Genomic DNA, 27798 nt, shown 5'->3' with positions numbered 1-27798 from the left:
AACAGACTGAGACCCTGTCTCATAAAAAAAAAAAGGAAAAAAATTTAAATGATTGAGAGTTGGGGCTTGCTATTATTTTTATAATTATCTCAGAAAACAGCTAAACCAGCTCTTCTGTGCAAGTTTATTTTTCCTTTGGCAAAAAGTTTGTAAACACTTCTGAAACTTGCGTGGATGTCTGAACGCGAAGGTCAGGTCACATCAACCCTGACTACGGTTGCAGAGTGAGACCCCTGGAATCATGGTGGGATAAGCCTCCAGAGGTTCACTCTAACCAGTCATACCAGCCCTTTAAACAAGCAGGAGGGAGCCCGACCCCCAGCCTGCCAGTTCTTTGAACAAGTGTGCCAGTGGAGCAGTGCTCCGTGGAGACAAGGCTCTCTGTACGAGGGTTGCCTCCCAGGTCTTTTCCATATCCCCTCCCACCAGATCTGTCTTCTGCTTTTCCAAGTATAAGCCTCATTTAGGGACCCTGGTAGAGAGGTAAGAACAAAAAGGCCTGTACCACTGTTGGTCATATTGGTTTGCCTTTGCTTTCCTGTCTTTCTTTTTATTTCCTCCCCACCTTTCCTGTGTGATGTAGCAGTAAATAAAACTACTCCTGCCTTTACACAAAGCATTTCTCATTGTGTCTCACAGCAGATAGCTTCGATTCTGGCCGTCCATTCAACTGCATGCGTGCTAACAGAAATCGCCAATGTGGAGCTAAGTGAAGTAGACAGAAAGTACACTATGGGCCTTTATGAGGCATCCTAGAACCCTAGGAGAGGAAAAACGTGAGACGGCAGTGAGTGAGTCCTGCCTGGATCCCCTGCCAGCCTCCTCCATCCTTAGGCAGTAGTAGTAGTTTATGGTGAATAGATGTACATAAACCACAAAACAATACAGAGTGGTAGACTAATGAATCCTGAAAAGGAGTTGAAATTCTGGGATAAATCTCTGTACCAGTTCTTCCTAACAGTTCTGAGAAACAGAAATCAGTATCAAATGCCTTGCTGAAGATTTCCATAGGAAAAGAGCCATTTCTTTCTGCAACCAGTATTTTCCTCTCATTCCAGTGATGTAGAAAAGGTCACCCTGGGCCAGGTGTGTTGGTTCACGCCTGTAATCCCAGCACTTTGGGAGGCTGAGGCAGGTGGATCACCTGAGGTCAGGAGTTCAAGACCAGCCTGACCAATATGGTGAAACCCCGTCTCTACTAAAAATACAGAAATTAGCCAGGCATGGTAGCGGGCACCTATAGTCCCAGCTACGCAGGAGGCTGAGACAGGAATCGCTTGAACCCGGAAGGCAGAGGTTGCAGTGAGCTGAGATCGCACCACTGCACTCCAGCCTGGGTGACAGAGCGAGACTCCGTTTCAAAAAAAAAAGAAAAAGAAAATGTCACCCCAGGGAGCACTACTCCCTAGAGTCGCATGCCCCAGTGACGCTGGCCTCTGCACAGCAGCTCAGGCTCCTCAAATACACCGAGGCCAGTAACACACAACAGTGAGACATGGGAACCGCAGACCACACTGGAGTTACTTCTTACCAACTCCATTTCCCATCTATTCTCTTGTTGATTACTTCCTGGTACATATTGAACAGGCTGAATCTTAAAAATATCTCAGTTCTGGCCTACAATATTCCAACAGTCCAACTGGTCTACTCAGCTCTAGTCTGTACTTTTTCCAAACACATCCCCCATACTTGCCTGAGGTGGTATATTTAAAACACAGCTCTCACCATGTAACTCTCTTGCCTAAAACTACCTCAGGATAAACTCCAAGCTTAGCGCACTATGTTTCAAGCAAAAAGAGACTTCACATATATAATTACAGTAAAAATTTCCAGTCTCAAAGATGTTTTAAAAATTTCATAAGTATCCAAGCCAAAAGCCAACCAACAAAATAAACATAAAGTATACATTAACGTTTTTCTAATAATAAATGGCAGAAGATGATGGCTATGGTTTGAATGTGTCCCCAAACTTTATGTATTGGGAACTTAATTCCCCAATGCAACCGTGTTGACAGCTAAGAACTTTAAGAGGTGACTGCAGACTCTTCTTCAATGGATTAATTGTGGGAGTGGGTTTGCTCTAAAAGCAAGTTTAGTGCACTCTCCCTCGCTGTGTGTCTCTCTCTTTCCCTCTCTTTCTCCACCCCCCACCACCCCATCTCCTTTTCCCTCTCCCTCTCCTTCTCCCTCTCCCTCTCCCTCTCTCTCTCTCTCATTTTTTCTTGCCCTTCCGCCTCTGCCATGGGATGATGCAAGAAGGCTCTCACTAGATGCAGCCCCTTGATCTTGGACTTCCAAGTTTCCAGAACTGTAGGCCAGATAAATTTCCTCTTTTCATTAATTACCCAGTCTCTGGTGTTCTGTTATAGCAGAACAAAACAGATTAAGACAATGTTAAGTTAAACAATGGGGTAGAAGTGACCCAGCACAGTGGTTCACACCTTTAATCCCAGCATTTTGGGAGGCTGAGGTAGAAGGATCACTTGACACCAGGAGTTTGAGACCAGCCTGGGAAACATAGTGAGACCCTGTCTCTACCTTCCAAAAAAAAAAAATAAATAAATAAATAAATTAGGTGGGCATAGTGGCATGTGCCTGTACCCCCAGCTGCTTGAGAGGCTGAGGTGGGAGAATCACTGGCATGCAGGAGTTTGAGGCTGAAGTGAGCCATGATTATGCCACTGCACCCCAGTCCAGGTGACAGAACAAGATCTTCTTTCTGGAAAAAAAAAAAAAAAAAAAAGGAAGGTAGGTCTGAAAAAGTCTAAAGGTGAACATTAAAAACGGTTCACCATTTGGGAATGGGTTTTGTTATAATCATAATCAGTATAAAATGAGGACATTATTTGAAAGACACACAGTCATTTATAGTTAGAAAAGCAAAGCCTCTTTATTTTGACATGTTTCTTCCATTACTCTCCTTGCTCCCTTAGCCCTGCTTCCTGCAGTCAGCCCTCAGATTATCTGCATCCTAGTCCTTGTCTTAGTCGTTGCGTTTAGGGAAATCCAAACTAAGAAAGCATGTAGAGAGTGGCCCTAGAAAATAGAAGCTCCTTGTAGCTACTTGTAGGTCTGAACCTTCAAACCTCAGGATAGAATTCTGGTACTGGATCATTCACCCACCAAACAGTAACAAGGACCTCATTTCTAGTGGTAAGTGGGGTGATGGTAACCCTTGGTGTGCTATAGTATTAGGATTAAGACTCTTACCTGTGATGGGTTAAGATGAGAAACAGGTGGAAAGGGAAATGTTGGTTTATATAGTAGCTTTAGCTGGTCATATATGCATATAATCTCCACAAACAGCTAGTCTGATAGACAATTGGAATAGCCTATTAAAGTTTCAGCTAAAGTGCCATTTGGAGGATGATACCCTGTAAACATGAGATACTGTCCTCCAGAATAAATTGCATGCACGAAATCAATGATTTATGGGTCTGTGTCCACAACAGCTAGGATACGTTAGTCTTCAACACTGTATAAGCTTCCTATTACCACAAAACTTCAATCCATATTGTGTCTACTAACATTCATATAAAAGTAGCTGGACCATACCTTTACTTTCCTAATTCCCAGTTCATCAAACTATCTTCCACTTTTTCCTAGATCAGCTAAGCTTCAAGAAGCTGCTAGCCACTGCATCCATCTCCTCAAAAAAAGTAATTCTGAGGTTCTGATGAAGCCCACAGCAAAAACATTTTCCCAGTCAGTCTTTCCCACCCTTGCTCTCCATTCCAGCCACTCTGTTCCCCTGGTCTCATGTCTAATTTTAGGGGGCAAGCTTTTCTTCCTCCTTCTCCTTCTCTCTTTTCCTCTCGCCTTTTCTTCCTCCTTCCCTTCATTTCTGTCTTCTTCCTTTCAAACCCAGCCAAAGATGTATATAATTAAGCAAAAACTAAGTAATCTAGGTAATTAGGACAAAAGGAAAATAGAGGGAGAAAAATAAAAGATGAAATAAGAAGGGTAATATTAGCATACAGAGAAGTTGACCACGTGGCACTTGTAGGTGCTTTGAGTTGAACTATGTCCCTGCAAAAGATGTGTTGAAGTCCTAACTCTGGGCATTTGTGAATGTGACCTTATCTGGAAATAAGGTGATTGCAGATGTAATCATGTTAAGACACCCACTAGGGTGGGTCGTAATCCAATATAGCCAGCATCCTTATAAGAAGGGACAAATCTGGACACAGACACCCAGGGACAATGCCATGTGATGACAGAGGCAGCGATTGGAGGGATGCAACTGCAAGCCAAGGAACACAAGGTATTGCTACTGCTATGGTTTGAATGTTTCTGTCCCCTCCAAAACTCATGTTGAAACATAATCCCCAATGTGCTGGGGGGAAGAGCCCAGTGGGAAATGTTTCAGTCATGAGAGCCCTGCCCTCACAATAGATTAATGTAATTATAAAGGGCTTGATGAAGGGAGTTTCTCCTCCTACCTCTTGCCTTCTGCCATGTGATGATGAAACCAGAATGCTCTCACCCATTGCTGGCATCTTGATAGGGAACTTACCAGCCTCCAGAACTATGAGCTAATAAATGCCTGTTCATTATAAATTACCCAGTTTTAGGTGTTCTGTTATAGTAGGCATGAAATGGAGTAAGACAGCCAGCCACCACCAGAAGCTAGGGAAAGGTAAGGAAGTACAAAGGGTACTTCAATAAAGTTCATCAATAATGTGTATCATGCTCAGCGCGGTGGCTCATGCCTGTAATCCCAGCACTTTGGGAGGCCAAGGCAGGCAGATCACTTCAGGTCAGAAGTTCAAGACCAGCCTGGCCAACATAGCAAAACCCTAGCTCTAATAAAAATACAAAAATTAGCTGAGTGTGTTAGCATACACCTGTGGTCCCAGCTACTGGGGAGGCTGAGGTGGGAGAATTGCTTAAACCTGGAGGTTCAGGCTGCAGTGAGCAGAGATCACACCACCACACTCCAGCCTGGGCAACACAGTGAGACCCCATCTCAAAAAAAAAAAAAGTGTATCATGAAAAAATTGTGCATGGATTTCAAAGTTTTTCCACACCAATAAACTGGTACTAACTTGTATAACATATCTGAATAGGGTCCTGTTTGAGGCATGAAGAAGGATATGACTTCAGTTTGAAGAGTCCACATCAGAGCAACATGAAGTCGGCTAATGCAAGAATCAACCTCAAATTTATGGTGAAGTGTGGGGACAAGAGTGGTAAAATCATCGATGCTTTACAGAAAGTTTATGGAGACAATGCCCCCAAAGAAATTAGATGCTTACAAATGGATAAGTTTACGAAGGGATGAGACAATGTTGAAGATGAAGCCCATCACGGTAGACCATCTACATCGATTTGCAAGAAAAAAAATTCATCTTGTTTGAGCCCTAACTGAAGAGGACCAACGATGAAGAGCAGAAACAATGGCCAACACCACAGACATCTCACATGGGTCAGCTCACACAATTCTCACTGAAAATTTTAGTTGAGCAAAGTTTCTACTCAATGGGTGCCAAAACCACTGTGCTCAGATCAGCTGTGCAGAAGAGCAGAATAAACAATGGGATCATTTCTTTCAAGAATTGGAACAGAAGATGAAACATGGCTTCACCAGGATGATCCTGAAGACAAAGCACAATCAGAGCAATGGCTAACAAGAGAAGAGAAGAAAGTTACCGCGGCAAAGCAAAAGCAGACCAGTCAAGACCAAAGTTCTGGCAACAATTTCTGGGGATGTTCAAGGCATTTCACATGTTGACTTTCTGAGGGGCCAAACAACAATACCATCTGCTTATTATGAGAGTGTCTTGAGAAAGTTAACCAAAGCTTTAGCAAAAAAACACCTGGGAAAGCTTCACCAGAGAGAGTATTTCTCTACCACAACAGTGCTCCTGCTTATTCCTCTCATCAGACAAGGGCAATTTTTTGAGAGTTCCCATAGAAAATCATTAGGCATCCACCTTACAGAGCTGACGTGGCTGTCTGACTTCTTTTTTTTCTAATTGATATAGTTTGAATATTTGTCCCCTCCAAGTCTCACGCTGAAGTTTGATTCCCAGTGTTGCAGGTGGGGCATAATAGGAGGTGTTTGAGTCATGGGGGCAGATTCCTCAAAAACAGATTAATGCCGTACCTGGGGGGTATGAGTTCTCACTCTTACTTCCCTCCAGATCTGGTTGTTAAAAAGAGTCTGGCGCCTCCCTCTACTCCCTCTTTCCTCTTCTCTTGCCATGATGTCTGCTCCCCTTCCCGTTTTGTCGTAAGTGGAAGTTTCCTGAGGTCCTCACCAGAAGCAGATGCTGACACCTTGCTACTTGTACAGCCTGCAGAACTGAGAGTCGAATGAGCCTCCTTTCAGGTATCCTTTTATAGCAATGCAAAATGGACTAACACACTAATATTTAAAAAAAAAAAAAAAAATGGCGGGCATGGTGGCTCATGCTTATAATCCCAAGACTTTGAGAAGCCAAGATGAGAGGATCACTTGAGCCCAGGAGTTCAAGACCAGACTGGGCAACATGGTGAGACTCTGTCTCTACACAAAATACAAACTTAACCAGGCATGGTGGTGTCTGCCTGTCTCTGCTACTTGGGAGACTGAGGTGGGAGGATTGCTTGAACCCAGGAGGTCGAGGTTGTAGTGAGCTATGATCACACAACTGCACCCCAGCCTGAGTGGCAGAGTGAGACTCAATCTCAAGAAAACAGATGTAAAGTGTACCCATTTTTCTTCAGTTAATGATGTAAGGAAGACTGCATTGACATGGCTAAATTCCCAGGATGCTGGGAATGGACTAGATGGCTGGTATCATCGCTTACAAAAGTCTCTTGAACTTAATGGAGTTTATGTTGAGAAATAAAATGTATATTTCTCATTTTTCTCTTTTAATTCCATTTTTCCACAACCTTTTTGAAGTCCCCTCATATTCTTCCCTACAGGTTCCAAAGGTAACATAGCCCAGCGGACACCTTAATTTTGACTTCTAACCAAACCTCCAGGACTATGGAAGAATAAACACCTGTTGTTTTCAGCCAATCTGTTTGTGATACTTTGTTGTGGCAGCTCTAGGAAACTGATAGAGTAGATATTCAACATTGGACTCAGCCCTCCCAGCAGCCAAAGCAGGAGACATAATCCACAGTGGGATTAAAAGGTCTCATTTGTTCAGGGCATGCAGCGCTTTTCATGACACGGAGAGATCAGAGAAAGTTCTCCTCTAGATCCTGCAGAGAAAACACTGTGGGATGCAGTAGACAGCTGTAGCAGATGACATCATGACACTAAATCTGATAATGAAGTTTATGCATCTGTTTCCTACAAGGTGCCTCTCTGAAGGCAGATGGCATTATCCCAGGGACAGTTTAGTAAAAGCACATCCAGGAACCAGAAAGGAAAGAGGGGACATTACCATCAACCTTATAGAAATAAAAAAAAGTATAAAAAATACTATATTATGAAAAAGTATATACCAACACCTTAGATCATATTGATGAAATCAACAAATTCCTGGAAAAAATACAAACTACCAAAACTGACAAGAAGAAATAGATAATCTGAACAGACAGATAATAAATGAAGAGATTGAATTAGTAATCAACCACCTATGCATAAATCAAAGCTGGGGTCCAGATGTCTTCACTGTTGAATCTACCAAACATTTAAAGAAAAATTAATAGCAATTCTTCACAAACTCTTTCAAAAAATAGAAAAGAGCACTTGTTAACTCACTTTGTGAGGCTGGTATTACCCTTATACCAAAAACAAGATAAAAACAGCCCAAGAAAGAAACCTACAGACCAAAAGCACATCTGGGATGCACCACAACAGTGTGGTCCAAAGAACACAGCTCCATAATTGCATGTCTTTGAGGCAATCTTGATAAATATTTTTCTCAAACTGGGTTTGGTTTTGAGACAGGATCTCACGCCATCACCCAGGCTGGGGTATAGTGGTGTGTGTGATCAGGGCTCACTACAGCCTTCACCTCCTGAGCTCAAACAACACTCCCACCTCAGCCTCCTGAGTAACTGGGACCACAGATGTATGCTACCATTCTGGGGGGGATTTTTGTATTTTCTTTTTTTCTTTTTTAAGAGGTGATTTCGCCATGTTGTCCAAGCTGGTCTCAAACTCCTGGGCTCAACTAATTCGCCTGCTTTGGCCTCCCAAAGTGCCGGGATTACAGGCGTGAGTCACTGCACTGGGCCCAGCCTCAAACTGGGTTTCTGATAGCAGATTTCAAGGCTGTAATTTCTGAAAAGAATAGGGAGAGTAAATATTCTATATTTCCAATGAAATGCAGGTCCTTACTTTTTGCCAACTTCCAGGGCAGGGGACAGAAATGAGATCCTCCTGTGAAAATTAAATGTTATTTATTTATGGTTAAATGTGTGATGAACGTTAGGGGAATTGCCACTACCAAGAAAGTAAGAACTGAAGGTTGTTTATCCTGCTGAAACTTGAACAAAGTATGTAGGGCAAAGAAGAAAAGTTATTAGATATTGAGACATATTTTGTAGTTTGATTTTAAATGTAACACAAGAAGGAGATTTCTGATTACAAGAAAATTTAAGAATTTAGAAAAATATTAAATTTAAGCATTGACTCACAAAATTTAAGAAAATTTAAGCACTGACTCACAAATAAGATAAGCTCCTTTTATCTGACTTTAAAAATACATCTCGTTAAGATAATAAACATATAATGCCAGGAGTCCAATCCTACTCCTTTTCAAGCCTTGATAAAATGCTGCCACTTTCAAAACTATGTAGCCGTTCTCAATTTATTATGGCACTTGAATATTTCCTCTTACATAATTTTTTACTTTCTTCTTGGAGTTGCATGTGTCTTACTGTCATACTGGAGTGTAATCCTCTTGAGGGCAGGAATAGTCTCCAGACTCCTGCTTAGGCTTAAGATAGTGCTTTGCCTATAACCAGCACTTACTAAAAACTCCTCTATGAACTAATGAAAAGATCATGTATCTCATTACATGGTCAGTTTAAAGTTAAATGGATTCTTTTAGACACTCAAAGTAATAAAGCTTCTTCTTAAAAGAACTGCCAGATACAGTAAACTGTAAAAATTTGTTCAAATATTTAAACATGAATTAGAGATGACTTTAACCTGATTCGTTTACACTAGTTACTTTTCTTTTTTATTTATTTTATTTTATTATTATTTTTTAGACAAGGTCTCACACTGTCACCCAGGCTGGAGTGCAGTTGCACGATCTTGGCTCGCTGCAACCTCCACCTCTGTGTTCAAGCAATTCTCCCACCTCAGGCTCCCAGGGAGCTGGGCTTACAGGGATCCACCACCACATCCGGCTAATTTTTGTATTTTTCTAGTAGAGATGGGGTTTCACCATGTTGGCCAGGCTGGTCTTGAACTCCTGACCTTAAGTGATCCACTCACCTGGGCCTCCCAAAGTGCTGGGATTACAGGCGTGAGCCACTGCACCTGGCCATTTATACTAGTTACTTTTCTTTTTCATGTTTTTATTGATACAAAATATTTGTACGTATTTATGGGGTACATGCGATATTTTGATGCATGCATACAATGTGTAATGATCGTCAGGGTTATCAGGATACCCATCACCTTGAACATTTATCATTTCTTTGTATTGGGAACATTTTAAATCTTCTCTTCTACTCGACATCACTAATTAGCAGAGAAATGCAAGTCAAAATGACATCACCTTACACCTGTTAGGATGGCTATTATCAAAAAGTCAAAAGACAGCAAGTGTTGGTGAGCATTCGAGAAAAGGGGACACTTTTACCCTGTTGGTGGAAACGTCAATTGGTGCAGCCATTATGAAAAATAGTATAGAGGTTCCTCAAAAAATTAAAAATAGAACTACCATATGATCCACTAATACTACTATTGGGTATATTTCCAAAAGAAATAAAAACCCTATCTCCAAGAAGTATCTGCAGTCCCATGTTAATTGCAGCATTATTTACAGAAGCCAAAAGATATGGTAACAATCTAAGTGTCCATCAACTGATGAATAAAAAAAGAAACTGTGGTGTATACACACACACACACACACACACACACACGGATATTATTCAGCCTTAAAGAAAAAGGAACTCTTACCATTTGCAACAACATAGATGTCTTAGAGAAGAGTATGCTAAGTGAAATAAGGCAGACACAAAAAGACAAATACTGCATGATCTCAAGTATATGTGGAATCTTAGAAATTAAAGTCAAACTCATAGAAAAAAATCTTCTCTTCGGCCGGGTGCACTGGCTCACGCCTGTAATCCCAGCACTTTGGGAGGCAGAGGCGGGCGGATCATGAGGTCAGGAGATTGAGACCACCCTGGCTAACACGGTGAAACCCCATCTCTACTAAAAATACAAAAAAGTTAGCCGGGCGTGGTGGCAGGCGCCTGTAGTCCCAGCTACTTGGGAGGCTGAGGCAGGAGAATGGCGTGAACCCAGGAGGCGGAGCTTTCAGTGAGCCGAGATTGCACCACTGTACCCCAGCCTGGGCAACAGTGCAAGAGCCGTCTCAAAAAAAAAAAAAAAAAAGAAAGAAAAATATCTTCTCTTCTAGTTATTTGGAAATACAATGTATTGTTGCTAACTATAGTCACCCTTCTGTGTTATCAAAAACTAGAACTTATTCCATCTTATCCGTTTGCTTGTACCCATTCACCAACCTGTCTTCACTCCCCTACTCCTACACCCTTCTGCTCTCTACCTCCATGAGATCAACTTCTTTAGCTCCCACATGAGTGTGAACATGTGATTTTTGCCTTTCTGTGTCTGACTCATTTAACTTAACAAGATGGCCTTTAGTTCCCTGCATGTCGCTGCAAATGACAGGATTTCATTGCTTTTTATGGCTGAATAGTATTCCATTGTGTATATATATCACATTTTCTTTACTGATCTGTTTATAGACTTTGGTTGATTTCATATCTTGGCTATTGTGAATAGTGTGGCTATAAACGGGGGTACAAGGATCCCTTTGATACATTGATTTCCTTTCCTTTGGATAAATAACCAGTAGTGGGATTGACGGATCATATGACAGTTCTATCTTTAGTTTTCTGAGAAGCCTCCATACTGTTTTCCATAATGGGTGTCTGGATATACATTCCCACCAACAGTATACTCATTACTTTTCTTTTTATCAGATGTCCACAGCTATAAAGTGTCCTTTGGGCCTGAAGAACAGTAGTAACCTAATAGTTGGCCTTCACATTGCAAAATCATCCCTTTGAACAGCAATCCCCAACCTTTTTGGCAACAGGGACTGGTTTCATGGAAGACAATTTTTCCATGGACAGGGGTGGGGAATGGGTTTGGGATGATTCAAGCACATCACATTTATTGTGCACTTTATTTCTATTATTATTACACTGTAACATATAAAGAAATAACTATACAACTCGCCATAATGTAGAATCAGTGGGAGCCCTGAGTTTGTTTTCCTGCAATTAGATGGGCCCATCTGGGCATGATAGGAGATAGTGACAGATCATCAGGCATTGGATTCTCATAAGGGGCACACAACCTAGATCCCTTGAATGCACATAGTTCACAATTGTGCTCCTATGAGAATCTAATGCCCCAGCTGATGTAACAGGAGGTGGAGCTCAGACGGCAATGCTAGTCATGGGGAGCGGCTGTAAATACAGATGAAGCTTCCCTCTTTTGCTTGCCCCTTACTCATCTCCTGCTGTGCCACCTGGTTCCTAACAGGGTACAAAGGGTACTGATACATGGCCCCGGGGTTGGGGACCCCTGCCTTTGAAGACACCCAACCAGTTTCTTCTTCCGAAACCATTATTGGAAAGGTGGATTGTATTATTCTACCCAGTTATTTCTCGCCCTCCTTTTAAGAGTATTATTCAGCTCACTTATTGTTGATAGGGACAGAAGACAGGGAACTACTGGGTAGAATAAGGCAGTTCCCTGGCAAAGGCCCCACCCTCAAGCCTGGAAATCCATGGCCCTAAATGAAGGGAGGCATTCCTGCCCTTGTGCCCAAAAGTTACCTTTTGGCCTTCCATGACCCCCTATCCTGTACGCAAATAAACTCCAGAAACCAGGCTCCAGCAGCAAAAGATGAGCAGATGAACAGAAGAGCAGAAGAGCGGCAGGTAAAGAGAAGGAATGTTAGGAGGAGTTCAGCTGGGGACAGTCAGAGAATCCACCACTGGACGGTCAAACTCCAGGGGAAGATCATCTTCCTACTCCATGCCCTTTCCAGTTCCCCATCCATCCCACTGACTGCCACCCCTACCACCTAATAACCCCCACCCCACTACTCTACTTCACCAGCATTCACTATCCTTCAAGTCCATGTGTGACCTGATTTTTCTGGGAGGGGGGACAAGAGCTCGAGATACAGAAAGCTGTCAGACTGACCCTCTGTGCTTGCAAAAATGCAGAGGGTCTATTGAGCTGGTTAACACTTAAGCCGTCCGCTGATGGTAAGGCTAAAAGAGCACACTGTAACACAAGCCCATTTGGGCTCCAGGAATCACAGGCTCCTGCCCCTGGACACTGCAATGGGGCTGGAAGCCTAGCGCCCCAGCTTTTGCACCCCAGCTCCTGCACCCGTCCGTCTGCATGCTCCACCTCCCATAAGGGGTTTCAGCAGGGCAGAGACCGAACTCACCAGCCACAGCCCTGTTGCATGTCCTGCAAAGGGCGGGGAAAACGGGGAAATCAGGGAACTCTCCCGTTTCATTGTCACATGACTTGCAAGGCTTCCTTAAGAGAGGGGTATACTTCCCCACCCACTGACAGCAAGTTTTGACCAATAGAACCTGAGCAGAACTGAGGCATGCGGAATGTGAGTTTGAGGAGCAGCTTGTGCCAGTCACGTACAAGAGCTAATCGTTACATTTCCAGGAACTTGGCAAGCCACTTGTTAGACTGTTTGTAGCTTGAAATCGGCCATGGTGGGAGTATTAACATCACAGAAATAGCAAACACTACAAATCAGGACTTCCACCTTCTCCCTCAAAGTTGGTTTACCAGCCCAGCAGGGAGCACGACCCAGAAAAGTTGATCTTTCAGCCTGGAGCCGGGAGTGAAGAAAACTGGGGGAGTACTACGAAAGCTCCCTTCAGCCACAGTAATTCGCTTGAGAAACGGACCTTGAAGCTACTCAGTTGCAGGGGTTGTTCGTTACCTGAGTATAATCTAGCCAAAGCTGGTACACCATGCTGGTGTTTTGGTGAACACCAACAAGCGCCGCCTTCATCTGTCCAGACCTAGGTTGGAGGGATTTCTTCTAATAACTTGTGACATCATGTTCCTGCAGCCTGCAAGGATGCAAACCGCGCTCTGAGACTCAGGCCCGGGAATCCAGGTCTTGGAAGGTTAATGCAAAGTTATAAAACAATAGTTACATTTCAACCACACTCAGCTATTGCGTCATCTTTAAACCCTGGCCAACACAGTCTGTCGCTCGCGGACCTTGGTGGTTTCAGAGCGACTCCCCTACCACTTTCGGGTGAAGGCCACAAGTGACGGCCCCCCTTTCCCCGCAGACGTGTGAATGGAGCGCTGTGTCTTTAAGTGGGAAGCGCGGAGGTTTTCCGTCCGGGACAAAATGTCAGCGAGGCGCCTGGAGGGGGATCTACCATCCCCGACTCCCGACCAGCCGCCGGCTCCGGCAGCGTTTCGCGGGTAATGGGGTGAGTGTGGGCTTCGAGACTCGGTGGGCGAGGCGGGCCGGGCCGGGCAGCGGGGAGCGCAGGTGAGCAGCGACCGCGGACGCCCCCGCCGGCCTCCCTGGCACCCGCGCGGGGCGTGCCCTTCGCTGGGCTGCCCTTCTCCGGGCCGGCTGTCGCGATTGAGAAGGCAGGTGGGCCCGGGATTCTGCTGCAAGACCCCGCTCACCATCTTCCAGTACCTCATTCTTGCTCCTTCCCTACACTCCGCTTTCGACAGGCTTGTTCGGAATGTGGAAATTCGTTGCCACTCTCCTTCTCTCCCTTTATTAAAGTTGTCTGATTACAGTCTTTTTACTGGGCAAGCGGCTGGGCACCCTGCAGTGGGTTCTTTCTGTAATTGGGAGTTACTTGGTGTCGCCCACGTTCGGAGGGAGAAAGTGAATGCAAGCCAAAAGCTTACACCAGAATCCCCACCCCTCCTCCACCCCTCGTGGCCCCCAAACAAAAGAATTTTCCGCTCCTTTCGGAGTCCGCTGGAGCAGTTTCTGTGATTTGTTACACTAACCAAATGTCCGAGGTTTACCAAAGCAAAAATCCCCTTGAAGGAAAAAATAAATACTTACCACTAGTCGAATTTCTAATTAGCCAAGACTACAAAGATAAGGTGTTTAAGAGAAACTGCTGTAGAAACAACTTAATACATTAACCTAATTAGGGTAATTATTTTCTGCCGTTTTTATTCATATATTATGATGACAGCTTTTGGAGGCAAGAATAGCTTGAGGCAGCCAAGAATTTAAAAAAGTAGACAGCGATATATATTATAAAAAGACCAAAAGCCCAAGCCAGGTAGTTCTCAATCTAAAAATTAAATTAAAAAATCTTTGAGTCACAAAGGCCTTCAAAGTAGGGCGGCTTTAAATTCCTATAACTCAGATTAAATTATGCATTTTTACAAGATAAAATGGATCACCACCTTAATCTTTAGGACCATATCTATTAAGCAAAGTAATGCAGGCCTGAAATAAAGGTCCACTTTAAGGGCAGAACACGTCGCAATTTTCATTTTAAAAAGTGCATTAATAGAGTGCTTTTCTGCCTTTTAGCTAGTGGTAGAAATATCTAAGAGTTTGGCTTATGACATTTAAGAAACGTCTCTGATTCACCACATAATTACCTGTGAGTCCAGTGTGTTTTTTACAGTCCACATATAACCTTTTTCTAAACTTTTACACATTTTACCATTTATTCCCCAACTCAGGTTTTACAGTTTGGAGGCATTTTTACTTGTCTTTTAACTTCAGCTAAGCCTTCAGCCTGGTGATTCCAGACTAATTTTTCTAATTGTCTGGATCTGTTTATAAATAGATTAATATATGGCAGTAAATTAATATTTCAACAGAGATGGACGGATAACAGATGAACTGTGGTTTTCTTGACACTTCAGTTGTCAACTCTAATTACTTGTATTAATTATTTTGTTCTACTTTGATTAAAGTCACTGGTGGATGAAGTAAATGTTTTTAGTGTTTCCACATAAGTCTGTGTGAATTTCACATGAGTGTGAATTTCTCATGTAAGATCCAGGCTCAACCAACATATATTGGTTTAAATTCTGCCTGGTTAACCCAGCTACAGTGAGTAGCCTTGAGTATGAAAGGACAAATAGAAGTGTAATTAATTACTATGTCCTTTTGAGAACAGTGCCTGGTTCTTTGGCCTTTAGCCTGTCAAATATTTTTTTATGTGCACAAGCATAAGTATAAAATAATACAATTAACTTTTGTGGGTGCTTTATAGGATGACTGTCAATATTACAGTCATACCTTGTGTATATGCCCATATTTATACAGATTATTCATCCAGGTTTTGATTTCTTCCTTTATTCTTTATACTGGTATTCAGGGACATCATACCGAGGAATCTGGGATTGAATCTGATAGTTTATCAGGATAGAACCTCTTCAAAAATTGAGTCAAATGGAGAGATAATTAATGTGAATTTATTGTCTTCCACAGGCTTAGATTTAAGAACTCCTTCCAAATAATGGATACTCAAATGAAACTCAGCTACAGCAAGTGCAGAGGCATGGTACCAGCAACACTACTCTCTCTCCTTCCTTGAAATATCTAAAATCTGCATTTGTCTTTTCAGTTTTTTTCACCCTGAAATTGCACTCAGAGATTTCCACTGTTAATTTCATGTTAGTAGTGCTTTTATTTAGCTTCAAGAAACTTTCTTTTAAAATAGGAGCTTGGAAGCCTCATTATACAACTGAGGAACTGGAACTTTATTAGAGTCGAGTACTAAGGGTAATGTGTTTTGGTGGTGGATGACAATGCGGTTGTGCCCTGTGGGGCATGGGAGGGGAAGGGATGCTGAACTGCATGAACTTCTGTGTTAGGGTCCCTAAGACATCAGCTCCCAGGAGCTGCCCACGCCCACCCCTTCCCCAGTGGAGATGATGTAATGGAATTCACCCGAAGGAGCGAGCACTGATTTCACCTTTACCAGTCTGTTAGTAGTCTGTTTTCGCGCTGCTGATAAAGACATACCCAAGACTGGGCAATTTATAAAAGAAAGAGGTTTAATGGACTTAAAGTTCCACGTGGCTAGGGAGGCCTAACAGTCATGGCGGAAGGTGAAAGTCACTCCTTAGCTGACTGCGGCATGAGCTAGAATGAGGGTCAAGCGAAAAGGGCTTCTTGTTTATAAAACCATCCGATCTCATGAGATTTATTCACTAGCACGAGAACAGTATGGGAGAAACCGCGCCCATGTTTCAATTACCTCCCACCAGTTCCCTCCCACAACACGTGGGAATTACAGGAGTACAATTCAAGATGAGATTTGGGTGGGGACACAGCCAAACCGTATCACACAGGTATCAGAATTATTGTTGGAAGCATCTTTCCCAACCAGAGGATACGCTTCCTGAGGGCAGAGACTATGTGACATTCCTCTTGGAATGCTTGGCAGAAAGCACGCACCTGACCTTAGCAGGTGCACAATGAGCATTTGAATGAGAGTTGGATGGAGTGGATGGATGTAAGCAAAATACTCAAATTCATTGGCACCTTTGTGTTAGTTTAAAAAAAATTTTCAAGGAAAAATTAAGGGAGCTGTTACTTTTCATTTTCTTCTTGTTAGCTAACCACAGAATTAATGATATGCATTCTCATTGGGTATTTGATAAGGAAGAAATGCATATCACAGGGCTTTGGCTAATTAAACCTCCTCATTATCTTATTTTACCTTAGTGATAAGCAACCTATTTTGCATGAGGGTCAGTTTAGGAAGTGAAAATAAATTTAAGGGCTAAGGGTCTTGGATCTGTTACTCTTTCTTATTTGCTCTTTGTACTCAAACAACTCCCAAGGGGATTCCCCCAACTTAGACTACTTACTTTGTTCAATAACATAATGTCAGATGGAAAAATAACTGCCTTTTAACCACTAAAATCTTAACGTGGATGCGTCTGAGTAGTAAGTATCGGTAGTTTCTTTTTTGTTCATGCCTTGAATTTATATAACACCAGAGAGTCCAACAGTGACATCATTTGCACTGTCTGATCTCAGCCACCTGTTTAGAGGCAAATAATCTTATTTCTCTTGACAGATGGGAAGATTGAGACTCGGGTGAGCTGGGGCTAAAGAAACAGAGTCAGGTTCATTTCATTTAATGCAGCATCCCCCAAGTGTCTACTCTGTGCCAGGGAGATGAATGGGATGAGCTCCTCTTCCATGACGTCCTGGGTGTGCATACAGAATCTCCTTCTGCAGAGCACAGCAAACCACGTGACAATGAGCTGCCCCACACGCTGGGTTTCCTCCTCCAGGCGGCACAGCAGTGGGCTTCCCCATGGGACTGTCCCACCAGCCTCCACAGTTAAGGCTGGGCTGGCCCTGCCTGAGCTCACACGCCTGAGGAGCCAAGGGTTGTTTTGTTTTTTTGGTTTTTGTTTTTCGTTTTTCTGAGATAGGGTTTCGCTCTTGTTGCCCAGGCTGGAGTGCAATGGTGCAATCTCAGCTCACTGCAACCTCCGCCTCCCAGGTTCAAGCGATTCTCCTGCCTCAGCCTCCAGAGTAGCTGGGATTACAGGCGCCTGCCACCACGCCCAGCTAATTTTTTCTATTTTTCATAGAGATGGGGTTTCACCATGTTGGCCAGGCTGGTCTTCTGAACTCCTGACCTCAAGTGATCCACCTGCCTCAGCCTCCCAAAGGGCTGGGATTACAGGTGTGAGCCACCGCACCCTGCTCCAGGGGTTGTTTTGTAAAATTATTTTTTATTTTTGTAGAGATCCTGTGATATACACACTTTCCCTAAATGTATACACGTGATCACATGCATGCTTTCTTAGCATCTTATTGCTTTTGCTTTTGTGTTTACCTCTTCCCCTTCTCCCTTCTTTCACATCAGTTACCATTGCCTCAACTCATAGTATCTCCTTTATTTTTCTTCATCTGTATCTGTATATTGCCTATACAGATATGTGTATTACTTAATAATAGTGGGATCATATTATACACTCTTCTGCATCTCTTTTCTCCCTGAGCAGTTCCTCCAGATATCCTTCTAAGACATTGAACAGAACTTCATGCTATTCCTCTTTAATTGCTATATAATATTCCCTGATATAAACATATGTTATATACTCAGCCATTTTCCTGGTGGCAGGCATTCCCTTGCTTCCAGTTTCTTGTCACCCTACATGATTCTGTAATGAACATCCTGACACAAGACTGTGTTTATTGGTGCTGTTAGTTCTATAGAAGAGATCTCCAGGAGTAGAATCTCAGGTTATATCTTTTTTTTTTTTTTTTCTGAGACAGAGTTTCACTCTTGTCACCCAGACTGGAATGCAATGGTGCTATCTCGGCTCATTGCAACCTCCACCTCCCGGGTTCAAGCAATTCTCCTACCTTAGCCTCTCGAGTACCTGGGAATATAGGCACCCGCCACCACGCCCAGCAAATTTTTGTATTTTTAGTAGAGAAAAGGTTTCACCATGTTGGCCAAGCTGCTCTTGAACTCCTGACCTCAGGTGATCCACCTGCTTGGGCCTTCCAAAGTGTTGGGATTATAGGCGTGAGCCGCCGAGCCCAGCCTCTGTTTTTAATTAATATAGAAACTGCAGCCGGCCCTATCACACAGGTATCAGAATTATTGTTGGAAGCATCTCTTTCCCCACCAGATGGTACGCTTCCTGCGAGCAGAGACTTCGTGACATTCCTCTTGGAATGCTTGGCAGAAAGCACTCACCTGACCTTAGCAGGTGCATAATGAGCATTTGAATGAGAGTTGGATGGAGTGGATGGATGTAAGCAAAATACTCAAATTCATTGGCACCTTTGTGTTAGTTTAAAAAAAAAATGTTCAAGGAAAAATTGAGGGAGCTCTTACTTTTCATTTTCTTCTTATTAGCTAACCACAGAATTAATGATACGTATTCTCATTGGATATGCTCATGACTGTAATCCCAGCACTTTGGGAGGCTGAGGCAGGTGGATCACTTGAGCCAGGAGTTCAAGAAAGACCAGCCTGGGTAACATAGACCCTGTCTCTACCAAAAAATACAAAAATTAGCCAAGCATGGTAGCATGCACCTGTAGTCCCAGCTACTTTGGATGCTGAGGTGGGAGGATCGCTTCTTGAGCCCGGGAAGCAGAGGTTTGCAGTGAGCCATGATTGTGCCACTGCACTCCAGCCTAGGTGACAGAGCAAGACCCTGGGAAGGAGGGAAGGAAGGAAGGAAGGGAGGGAGGGAGGGAGGGAGGGAGGGAGGGAAGAAATGGCCAGAATGCTTTCCTAAAATCCATCCCATCTTTACTAGTAATTGAGGAGTGTGTGCGTTTTCTCTACCTCCCTTATAACTTTGGCTGTTAGACCTCTTAATGTTTCTTGGTGTGATGGATGTAAAATGATACCTTCCTGCTACTTTAATAGCATTTCCATGAAAATAAGTGATGTTGTGCACCTTTTCACAAATTTCCTGGCTATTTGAGTTTGCTGTTAGGTCATTTGCCTACTCATATTTCTCGTCTGTTTTTCTATCGGGCTCTTTGTCTTTTTATTGTCAGTTTGAAGAGCCCTTTGTGTGTTATGGTTGTGGCTGAAGTGTCTGAAGAGCTTTCTCCCCCTCCACATTGCAGGGGCAGCTGAAATGCACTCGGGTTGTTTAGCAGAGCTAACCAGGCTGTTACGGTAGATACTGAGACTGAGGATTGTATTGAGCTAGAATATAGCCGCATGGTGTGGAGGACTGAGAAGGTGAGGCAGTTCTGCCCCATGCTGCCTTCCACCGGTTACGACCTCCAAAATCGAAGGGCTGCCCAGGCAGAGGATGTCCCCCTGCCACCCTCGGAGGGGCAGCGCTGTGCTGGCCGACATTTGTGAGGCTTCTACTAGGTCAAAAGGATTAAGACGTCAAAGTCAGTGCTTCTCACCTTGTGCCCACTTTAACTCCTAACAGATGGCATTCACCTGTGCAACACTCCCTCTGGGCATTCCAGTTTTTAAAGAAACCCGGAGAGGTAAAAAGCATGACAATAATGGGTCACCTCTGGCTCTATTAGGGCCACATCAGTAAGGATGACTCTCAGACTTTGGCACAAGTAAGACAACCTGCGGGTTTATGTGCAGTTTCCAAGCTTTAGCTCAAGCATATCAGAATGCAAAGCAATACTCTTGATGTTATAAGAAATGTTTACATCCCTTTTAATACTCTGTCCACTTTTGTGTTTGTCCAGTAATAAAAAAGGACCTCGGGAAAGCTCAGATTCAATATAGAAGGAAATAGAAATTTTAAAAAAGAAAAAAGTATAGAAAAAATTCTAAGTCAAGTTAGATAATTAAAAAAATGTTTATAACCCTTACATCTTACTCTGTTTAGCAACCATAATGTTATATAACCATAATATTTACTGGCCACAAAAATACCATTCTTGAAGGTGGTCTGTAACTCCTCATCCTACTTTCCTCACTTTTGAGACTTTAGCAATGTAATAAATCTCTTGGGGGAAAATGTAGCCTTTAATTTCTAAAGATTTTTTATGCTAATTGGTCTTTATCGTGAGTGACCATATTTAAATCAATGCCTGTATATCAGAAGACATGTAAATAGCCATTTCCTTGTTAGAAGATGCATGGTACTTGTCTTTTTTGATGATTCTGGCAGATCTGTTATCTTTTTTAAAAAATGAGATATGTTAAATGTCATACCTGATCCGGAGTGGACTTGCTTGGTGGGAAAAATAATACTTAGGTTTAGAAAAGTACTGTGCATCTCTAACAAGACTATTAGCAACTGAATTCATAGTTTACACTAAATGCTTCTGTTACTATAGCAGCTTATTTTTCCTATTCTCATCTTTGTCTTCAGTTTTTTCCAGTTGTGTTTAACAAGAAGGATTCTGGAACTTTGTCATGTCCATGGCTGCTGGTTCAACATCTGACAGCATGAGCAGCATTGATCTCACTGTGCCTGGGTCTCACCTTGCCCTTTTCTCCCTGAAATAAGTTCTCAGAAGAGCTCAAGAAGTCTGTCATGTGTTTTCTTCTCATTGTTTTTCAACTTTCAAAGCAAATTTATCTAGAATCACACATTTGGTCCTTTGTGAACTTATTTCCTAAGGAATAAACTTTGCCTTTTTTTGTATTCCCTTTTCTTTAATAGGTTATTGCAGTGGTGAATTATTTTCCTAATAAAAAAGACTGCGGTGACAGTCATTGCATTATGTTTGGATCCTTTTAACAGATTTTGTGTTGAACAAAGCAAGACATTATTACTTTTATTTCTTTTTCTTGCTTAATTAAAAGTATTGAGCAAACTTTGTATCTTGCAAATATGTAGAGGGGATCTTTTAGTTAGCACAAACAATAAAGAAAACTAATTTTATTTGTTTTATTCCTTGGGTATCTATGAAAGGGTTAGAAAAAGTGAACGAGGGCATGGCGCTGCTCATTATTTCTAGTATCTATCTTTAAGGTGGTTTGAATGCATTTCTTTCACTGGCCTGCCTGTCCTCTGAATTTACTCCTAGCACTGCTGATGGTTCTTCGGAACTCAGGAATCGTGTTGCATGCATTGTTTCTACCCGTGGAACCTGAGATGGTTGGAAACCCTGAGGCAATGACAGGGACCCCAGAGTCCTTGGGAAATGACCCACTGTCTAATTTAAAGGTAAAACTTTAGAGTGCTGCTTTGGACATTGCCATTTCCTAAATGTGCATATCTTAAAAGCATTGCTTTCAGTACTGCCGATTTTCTCATGGTAGATTGTTTTTATAATCACAAAAACATATTTTTATCTTGAAAAGCATACAGTCGTTGAAAGCTTTTTAAAAGGCTGTTCACCACTGGCTCTTCCACTCCTGAAGTTTAAGATACAAAATTTTCATTCCCAAAGCTTTTTTTCTGGTCATTGCTGAAGTGTGCTGTGCAGCACCCAGAGAAGACTGCATAAGGAAGCCTCGCTGTTATTCTGAAGACAGTACCTTTTTTATTGTTGTTATTGTTAAGAAAGCAGAGACTAGTTAAAGCTAACACAGACACTGCACGGAGTTAGCTAGTTTTTTCCGTTCAAGCAGCTTAGCCTCCCGCTATTAGTAGAAATACTTGTTCACTAGGGATCCACTTGATTTCAAACAGGATTCCTAGTATAGGAAGGGCTAGACATTTTTAACAGTTTTTTTCCTGAGGAATCAACACTTAATACTGAAGATTAACTAGAAACCTAGACACCTACCCACACTATAGGATTTTTATCGGTAAGAAAATGGAGGGCGGCATGCTTTCTCAGACTAACTGTAGTCTAGGAGCTGTGTGCGTGATCCTAACACTCATTATTATTCTTCCCCTGCTCCCCAGCGTGCGGGCGCCGCAGAATGAGGAGTGGCGAGCCGACCTGCACCATGGACGAGGCCAGCGGGCTAGACGACACGGCGGCACGGGGCGGTCAGTGTCCCGGACTGGGGCCAGCGCCGATGCCTCCCGGCCGCCTGGGGGCGCCGTACTCCGAGGCCTGGGGCTACTTCCACCTGGCCCCGGGGCGCCCCGGGCATCCGTCGGGCCACTGGGCCACCTGCCGTCTGTGCGGGGAGCAGGTGGGCCGCGGCCCGGGCTTCCACGCAGGGACCTCGGCGCTGTGGAGGCACCTGAAGAGCGCGCACCGGCGGGAGCTGGAGAGCAGCGGCACCCGGCGCTCACCACCTGCCGCGCCCTGCCCGCCGCCGCCCGTCCCCGCTGCGGCCCCCGAGGGCGACTGGGCGCGCCTGCTGGAACAGATGGGCGCACTGGCCGTGCGCGGCAGCCGGCGGGAGCGGGAGCTGGAACGGCGTGAGGCGGCCGTGGAGCAGGGTGAGCGCGCCCTGGAGCGGAGGAGGAGGGCGCTGCAGGAGGAGGAGCGCGCCGCGGCCCAGGCGCGCCGGGAGCTGCAGGCCGAGCGGGAGGCGCTGCAGGTGCGGCTGCGGGAAGTGAGCCGCCGTGAGGGCGCCTTGGGCTGGGCTCCCACTGCGCTGCCGCTCAAGGACGACCCCGAGGGGGACAGGGACAGCTGCGTCATCACAAAGGTCCTCCTGTAGGGGTGTGGCCACTTCCCCACCCCAGGCCAGCGCTTCTCCGACCAACGCCTTCAGCCCTCGCTGGCACCGAAGCCAGACCCGAAGCAGCCGCTACTCACTTGGAAGCTCCAGCTAACTGTAGGGCCTTCCGCGCCCGAAGGCTTCAGCTTGAGAAGCACTTCGAAGCCAGAGCAGAACCAAAACTCACTTCCATGGGGTCACCTGGGGTGCCTGGGCGGCCTTTCGTGGGCATGCATGCAAGGGATGGGGTGGCACACGGAACACCCGAGAGCTGCAGCAGCCCCGTGAACCCAGACCCCCTGGTGCCATGACCACTTAGGGCTGGGAACCCGAACCTGGTGACTTTGAAAGGATAGAGAGCTTCATTCCATACCAAAGACTTATCAATCACACCATGTGCCTCCAACAGCCCAAGGTGGAGGGTGCGGGGAAATGAGAAAGCTTTTTACCCAAAAAAAGAGTTCCTAATGCATAATCTGCCCAACACCAAGTTCTGAAGGGTCGGAGGGATGTCCCCTCCAGTTTCCGTGACTGCTGTAGACCCGCATCATCTCTAGCCCTCATCGGGGCAGTCCCAAAGAGCCCCCTTTTTTACTCCCCGTATTATTCAACCAATACCAGGTGCACTCTGTCTTCCCTCGGCCATCTTTCCCTTGGTTCAGACCTAACGACAAGTGTGGCACATATGTCCACTTTCAGGCCTCACATCTGCCACCTTAGCAAGACATCACCTCATCCCCTTGTCACTAGGAAGAGGGTTTCTTCCCCACGTGTCGTCATAGTCCTCACCTCTGGGCTGAAGGGGAAAGCATCCCTTTGCATAAGGCCACATCTTCCTGTCATTTTCCATCCCATTCCTCTCCCATGTTTACTGGGTCTTTCCTCCTGTAGTATTCCCCCTTTCGCTGTCTCAGTCCCTCCCTTTCCCCCAGGATCTTCCTCATCAATACTCAGTCTCCCTTTCTTACTGAAAAGAAAGACTTAACCCAGAAGGGCCAACAAGTCCTTGCTGCCTATACTTCCTCCCCAGTTTTTACTCCTTCACTCTGGTTCAGTTTTCTGTGCTACAGTGGACTATTTCCAAGCCGCCACAATCTCTCAGTGACCAAATATGATGATCTATTTGCAGCCTCCATTTTGCTTAATCTCTCCCTTCTTGAAATTGCTCTCTTGGTAGGTGGATCCTGTTTTTCCTCCAAAGAATTCCTTTTCCTGTTGTATACTGGTTCCCAGATTTTTCACAGGCCTCTTTTTTTTTCCTCTTTTTTTATATTGAAAAATTCCACGCATCCAGAAAAAGTTGAAAGGCTAGCACAATGAATACTCAGATACGTACTCTCCACTTGGATTGAATAGTTAACATTTTGCCAGATTTACTGTTCTCCCCACCCCATGCATGTGTACATAAAATGACATTTCACCCCTGAGTATTTCCACATAGATTTCCTGAGAACAAAGACATTGTTCTATGTGATTACAATAAGATTATCATGCCTAAAAATATAAACAGTAACTTCTTTATAACCTCTAATATAGAGCCCTTAATCAGTATTCAACAATTGTCTCCAGAATGTTTGTCTTTAAAAAATAAAACAAAACAAAAAAAACCCAGGTCCCATCAAGGTTCATACAGTCTTTTGGTTTCAACTCTAGTCACTTTTAGTCTAGAACAATCCCGACATATTTTCCGATGACACTTTGTGAAGCAACCAGGCCAGCTGTCTTAGCAAATGTCCTTTATTCTGGAAGTGTCTGATTGCTTCCTTAGGCCTATACCTAATACTCCACTCGTGGCTCATCTCCCTGCAGAATTGTAATCTCTGGGCCAGGGACTCCTGAATATCTCCAGGCCAAGTGTTCTCCCCAGGCCTGATCCTTCATGCCCAATCCCTTGCTGCATGTCTCCACTCCTCCTTGCACATCCTGCCTCTGTGAGTGGAAGAGGCGAATCTATTCAACCCCACATCACACCCCTCACCTGATGACTAACATTTACTGGGCACTAACAATGTATCAGGCACATACGACACACTTAACATGCATTAATTATCTCACTTTACTCTCACACCAGCTCCATGGTAACACTGTGCTGAGCTAGAAGGGTTAAGTAGCCTGTAGAAGATCACAGCTGGCCGGCAGTAGAGGTGGGATCCCACTGCAGACAGTCTCCCTCACAGATGCCATGCTCCCACCGAACCACCATGTACTGCTTCCTGAGATCTCTGCTTCCCTCAGTCGACCCAGCTGACACCTGTTTCCTTCCTAACTCCAACTAATTAATTCCAGTTAATGGAATTGACTGGAATTAGTGACATTAATATTTACTGAGCATTCACCATGTGTCGTCAGAGCTGTGCTAAATGCTTTACAAGAATAATTACCTGCCATGAAGCAACCCTATGACATAGGTGCTACTATGCCCATTTTGTAGATGAGACAGGTTCAGGGGAGTTACTAACAGCTTCAAGTCATACAGCAGCTAAGAGTCTGTATGGGGTTTGAACTGCGGTCTCACTGAATGCTGGGCGCCTGCTCTGCTAAGTCTATTTCTACAAAATATTGCACTGCCTTCCTGCCAAGCATAGGGCCCATTTATCATGCATCTTCCCATCCTTGTCTCCCCCAACCGTCCCTTACCTGAGTCACAATTTGGCCAAAGCCAAAGGGATTGTCCTAAGCCAGTATTGATTTATTATCCACTCTTCCTGCTCAAAAGTCCCCAAGATCACCTATCAATCACCTACTTATTAGAGTGCAAGCTTTGACTGTCACCTGACATTCAAGTCCCCTTCTGCCCCCGTGCCAGTCCTCTCCCTTCCCCTACATATGCCCTATGCTCCAGCCAAATTGGACTCTGTTCTTCCTGATAATACCTGGTGTTGGCATCTTTATGCCACAGTTTGCCTTCCCTCCACTTTAAAAAGCCTCTTCAGTCTCTCGGTACAAAAAACATCCCACCCATTTTCTAAAACCATGCTTTCCTTGATTTCTCCTCACGTCGAGACATTTCTTTCTTCTCTGGTCTCCTAGCATTCTGTCTCACAACCCTCAGAACAGGCCAGCCAGTGTATGGCTATGGGTTTTTATCTCACCTCCCCTGCCAGACCCTGAGCCTTTGGGGGGAGTAGACTCACCCCACTCCCACAGTGCCTTGCATTCCATAGCTGCTCAGTACATTAACCCATTCAATGTCTTTAAGATTTTTACTAGTTTTCCTGTAATTACTAATATAATCATTTATCTTTAATTCTGAGTAAAATTCACAACAACAAATAAAGGAAATAGCAGTAATAATTTTTAAGCTGTTTAGTCAATAAAGATTTAATGCATCAGTTATTGGACTGTTTGGTTTGAAGCCAATCAACCAACTATTCTGGTATGTAAATCTTTTTTATTATACAAGTAACACAAAATGTATTGCCTCAATCGAGGAAGAACAGAAAAAATAATACCTCAAAATCCTGTCACCTCTGTAAAACTGCTATTAACATTTTAATGTATTTTGTCTTTTGCAATTTTTATATTACTCTAGTAATAGTATAAGTTATTTTCAAGTATTGGAACTTAACTTCTTCATATGGATTTATATGGGCTAGATGATCTGAATTTCCTTTTTAGAAGGAAAAAGACTTCCACAAATGCTACTCTTCCATCTCACCAACTGTAAGAACCATTAAAACATAGGAAAAGATTTAGAGTCTTAACTACTGCCTCAAAGATGGCTAGTGCGAGCCTGAATGTTCTGTTCAGGATATACAGAACAATAAACCTGAGTGCTGAGTTAAGGGAAGAGGTTTTTACTTTCTGTTTATACACTTCTGCAATGTTGTAATTTTTTACACAAAGTATGAATTACTTTTATGATAAAAAATTTTGTTCGTAGACAAAATTCCTCTCCTTCAGCATTCAGCTTCCTTAGTTAAAATACAATCTCCAACGAAAGCATGGATATGATCCCCGTTTCCAGAAAATCCTAGAAAGAAATGCAGCCCTTGTTCAGTCCAACTCCATCATTTGATAGATTAGGAAAATAGGTCCCAGAGAGTGACTTGTCCACTGTCAGGATATGGTGGCTGTGGCGCGTCACCTGACTCCAGCCTACTTAATGCATTTCAGCCTCTTCGGCCTTGAGCGCTCCTGCTGCTCACCTGAAACCATTCCCAAGGAACCCACAAAAGCAGGCTCCCCGGGAGGATTCCTGAGAACACCTACACACAAGCCTCAGAGATCTGCCAAGAAATTCTCTTTCCGATAGAACTATTTAATATTTTTCTATCAAATAGTTGCCAAATGACCTGCGCCAGTCAAAACTCAATCTGACTTGTGACTACAAAGTAATCTGATGAATCCCAAAGGTATATACAAATCTATCTATCTAAGGCATTTTCTCTTCAAAGTAGAAGACCTGGAAGACTATACAGTTATTCCCAAAATGCTTCAACATTTCTGGAACTCCTCTTTTAGAGTGGCCATGAGTCCCCAGCACATTCTTTAAAACATCCTTGAGTTGGCAAATACCCCTCTTTCCAGGATACATTTGATTTTTTAAAAGAACTGCCAATTATTCAGAGTCTGGCGAAT

General features: G+C 43.7%; 1 protein-coding gene and 1 non-coding gene across 3 annotated transcripts; both read left to right on the top strand.

Moving 5' to 3' along the window:
* The first annotated feature begins 13556 nt into the window (after nucleotides 1–13556).
* Nucleotides 13557–26551, top strand: ZBED3 (zinc finger BED-type containing 3). 2 transcript variants are annotated; one of them, XM_078004124.1, is made up of 4 exons: nucleotides 13557–13653; nucleotides 15651–15723; nucleotides 21678–21817; nucleotides 22505–26551. In XM_078004124.1, exon 4 carries the CDS (start codon nucleotides 22522–22524, stop codon nucleotides 23215–23217), a length of 696 nt encoding a protein of 231 aa, XP_077860250.1. In that variant the 5' UTR covers nucleotides 13557–13653; nucleotides 15651–15723; nucleotides 21678–21817; nucleotides 22505–22521; the 3' UTR covers nucleotides 23218–26551.
* Nucleotides 19891–20028, top strand: LOC114679195 (small nucleolar RNA SNORA47). The gene has a single exon (XR_003730866.1). It is a non-coding gene; the product is annotated as a small nucleolar RNA SNORA47 (small nucleolar RNA).
* Nucleotides 26552–27798: the final 1247 nt, after the last annotated feature.

Source organism: Macaca mulatta, chromosome 6 (genome assembly GCF_049350105.2).
Source record: "Macaca mulatta isolate MMU2019108-1 chromosome 6, T2T-MMU8v2.0, whole genome shotgun sequence".
In the NCBI taxonomy this organism is placed as follows: Eukaryota; Metazoa; Chordata; class Mammalia; order Primates; family Cercopithecidae; genus Macaca; species Macaca mulatta.
This window is presented reverse-complemented; position numbering and strand designations above follow the sequence as displayed.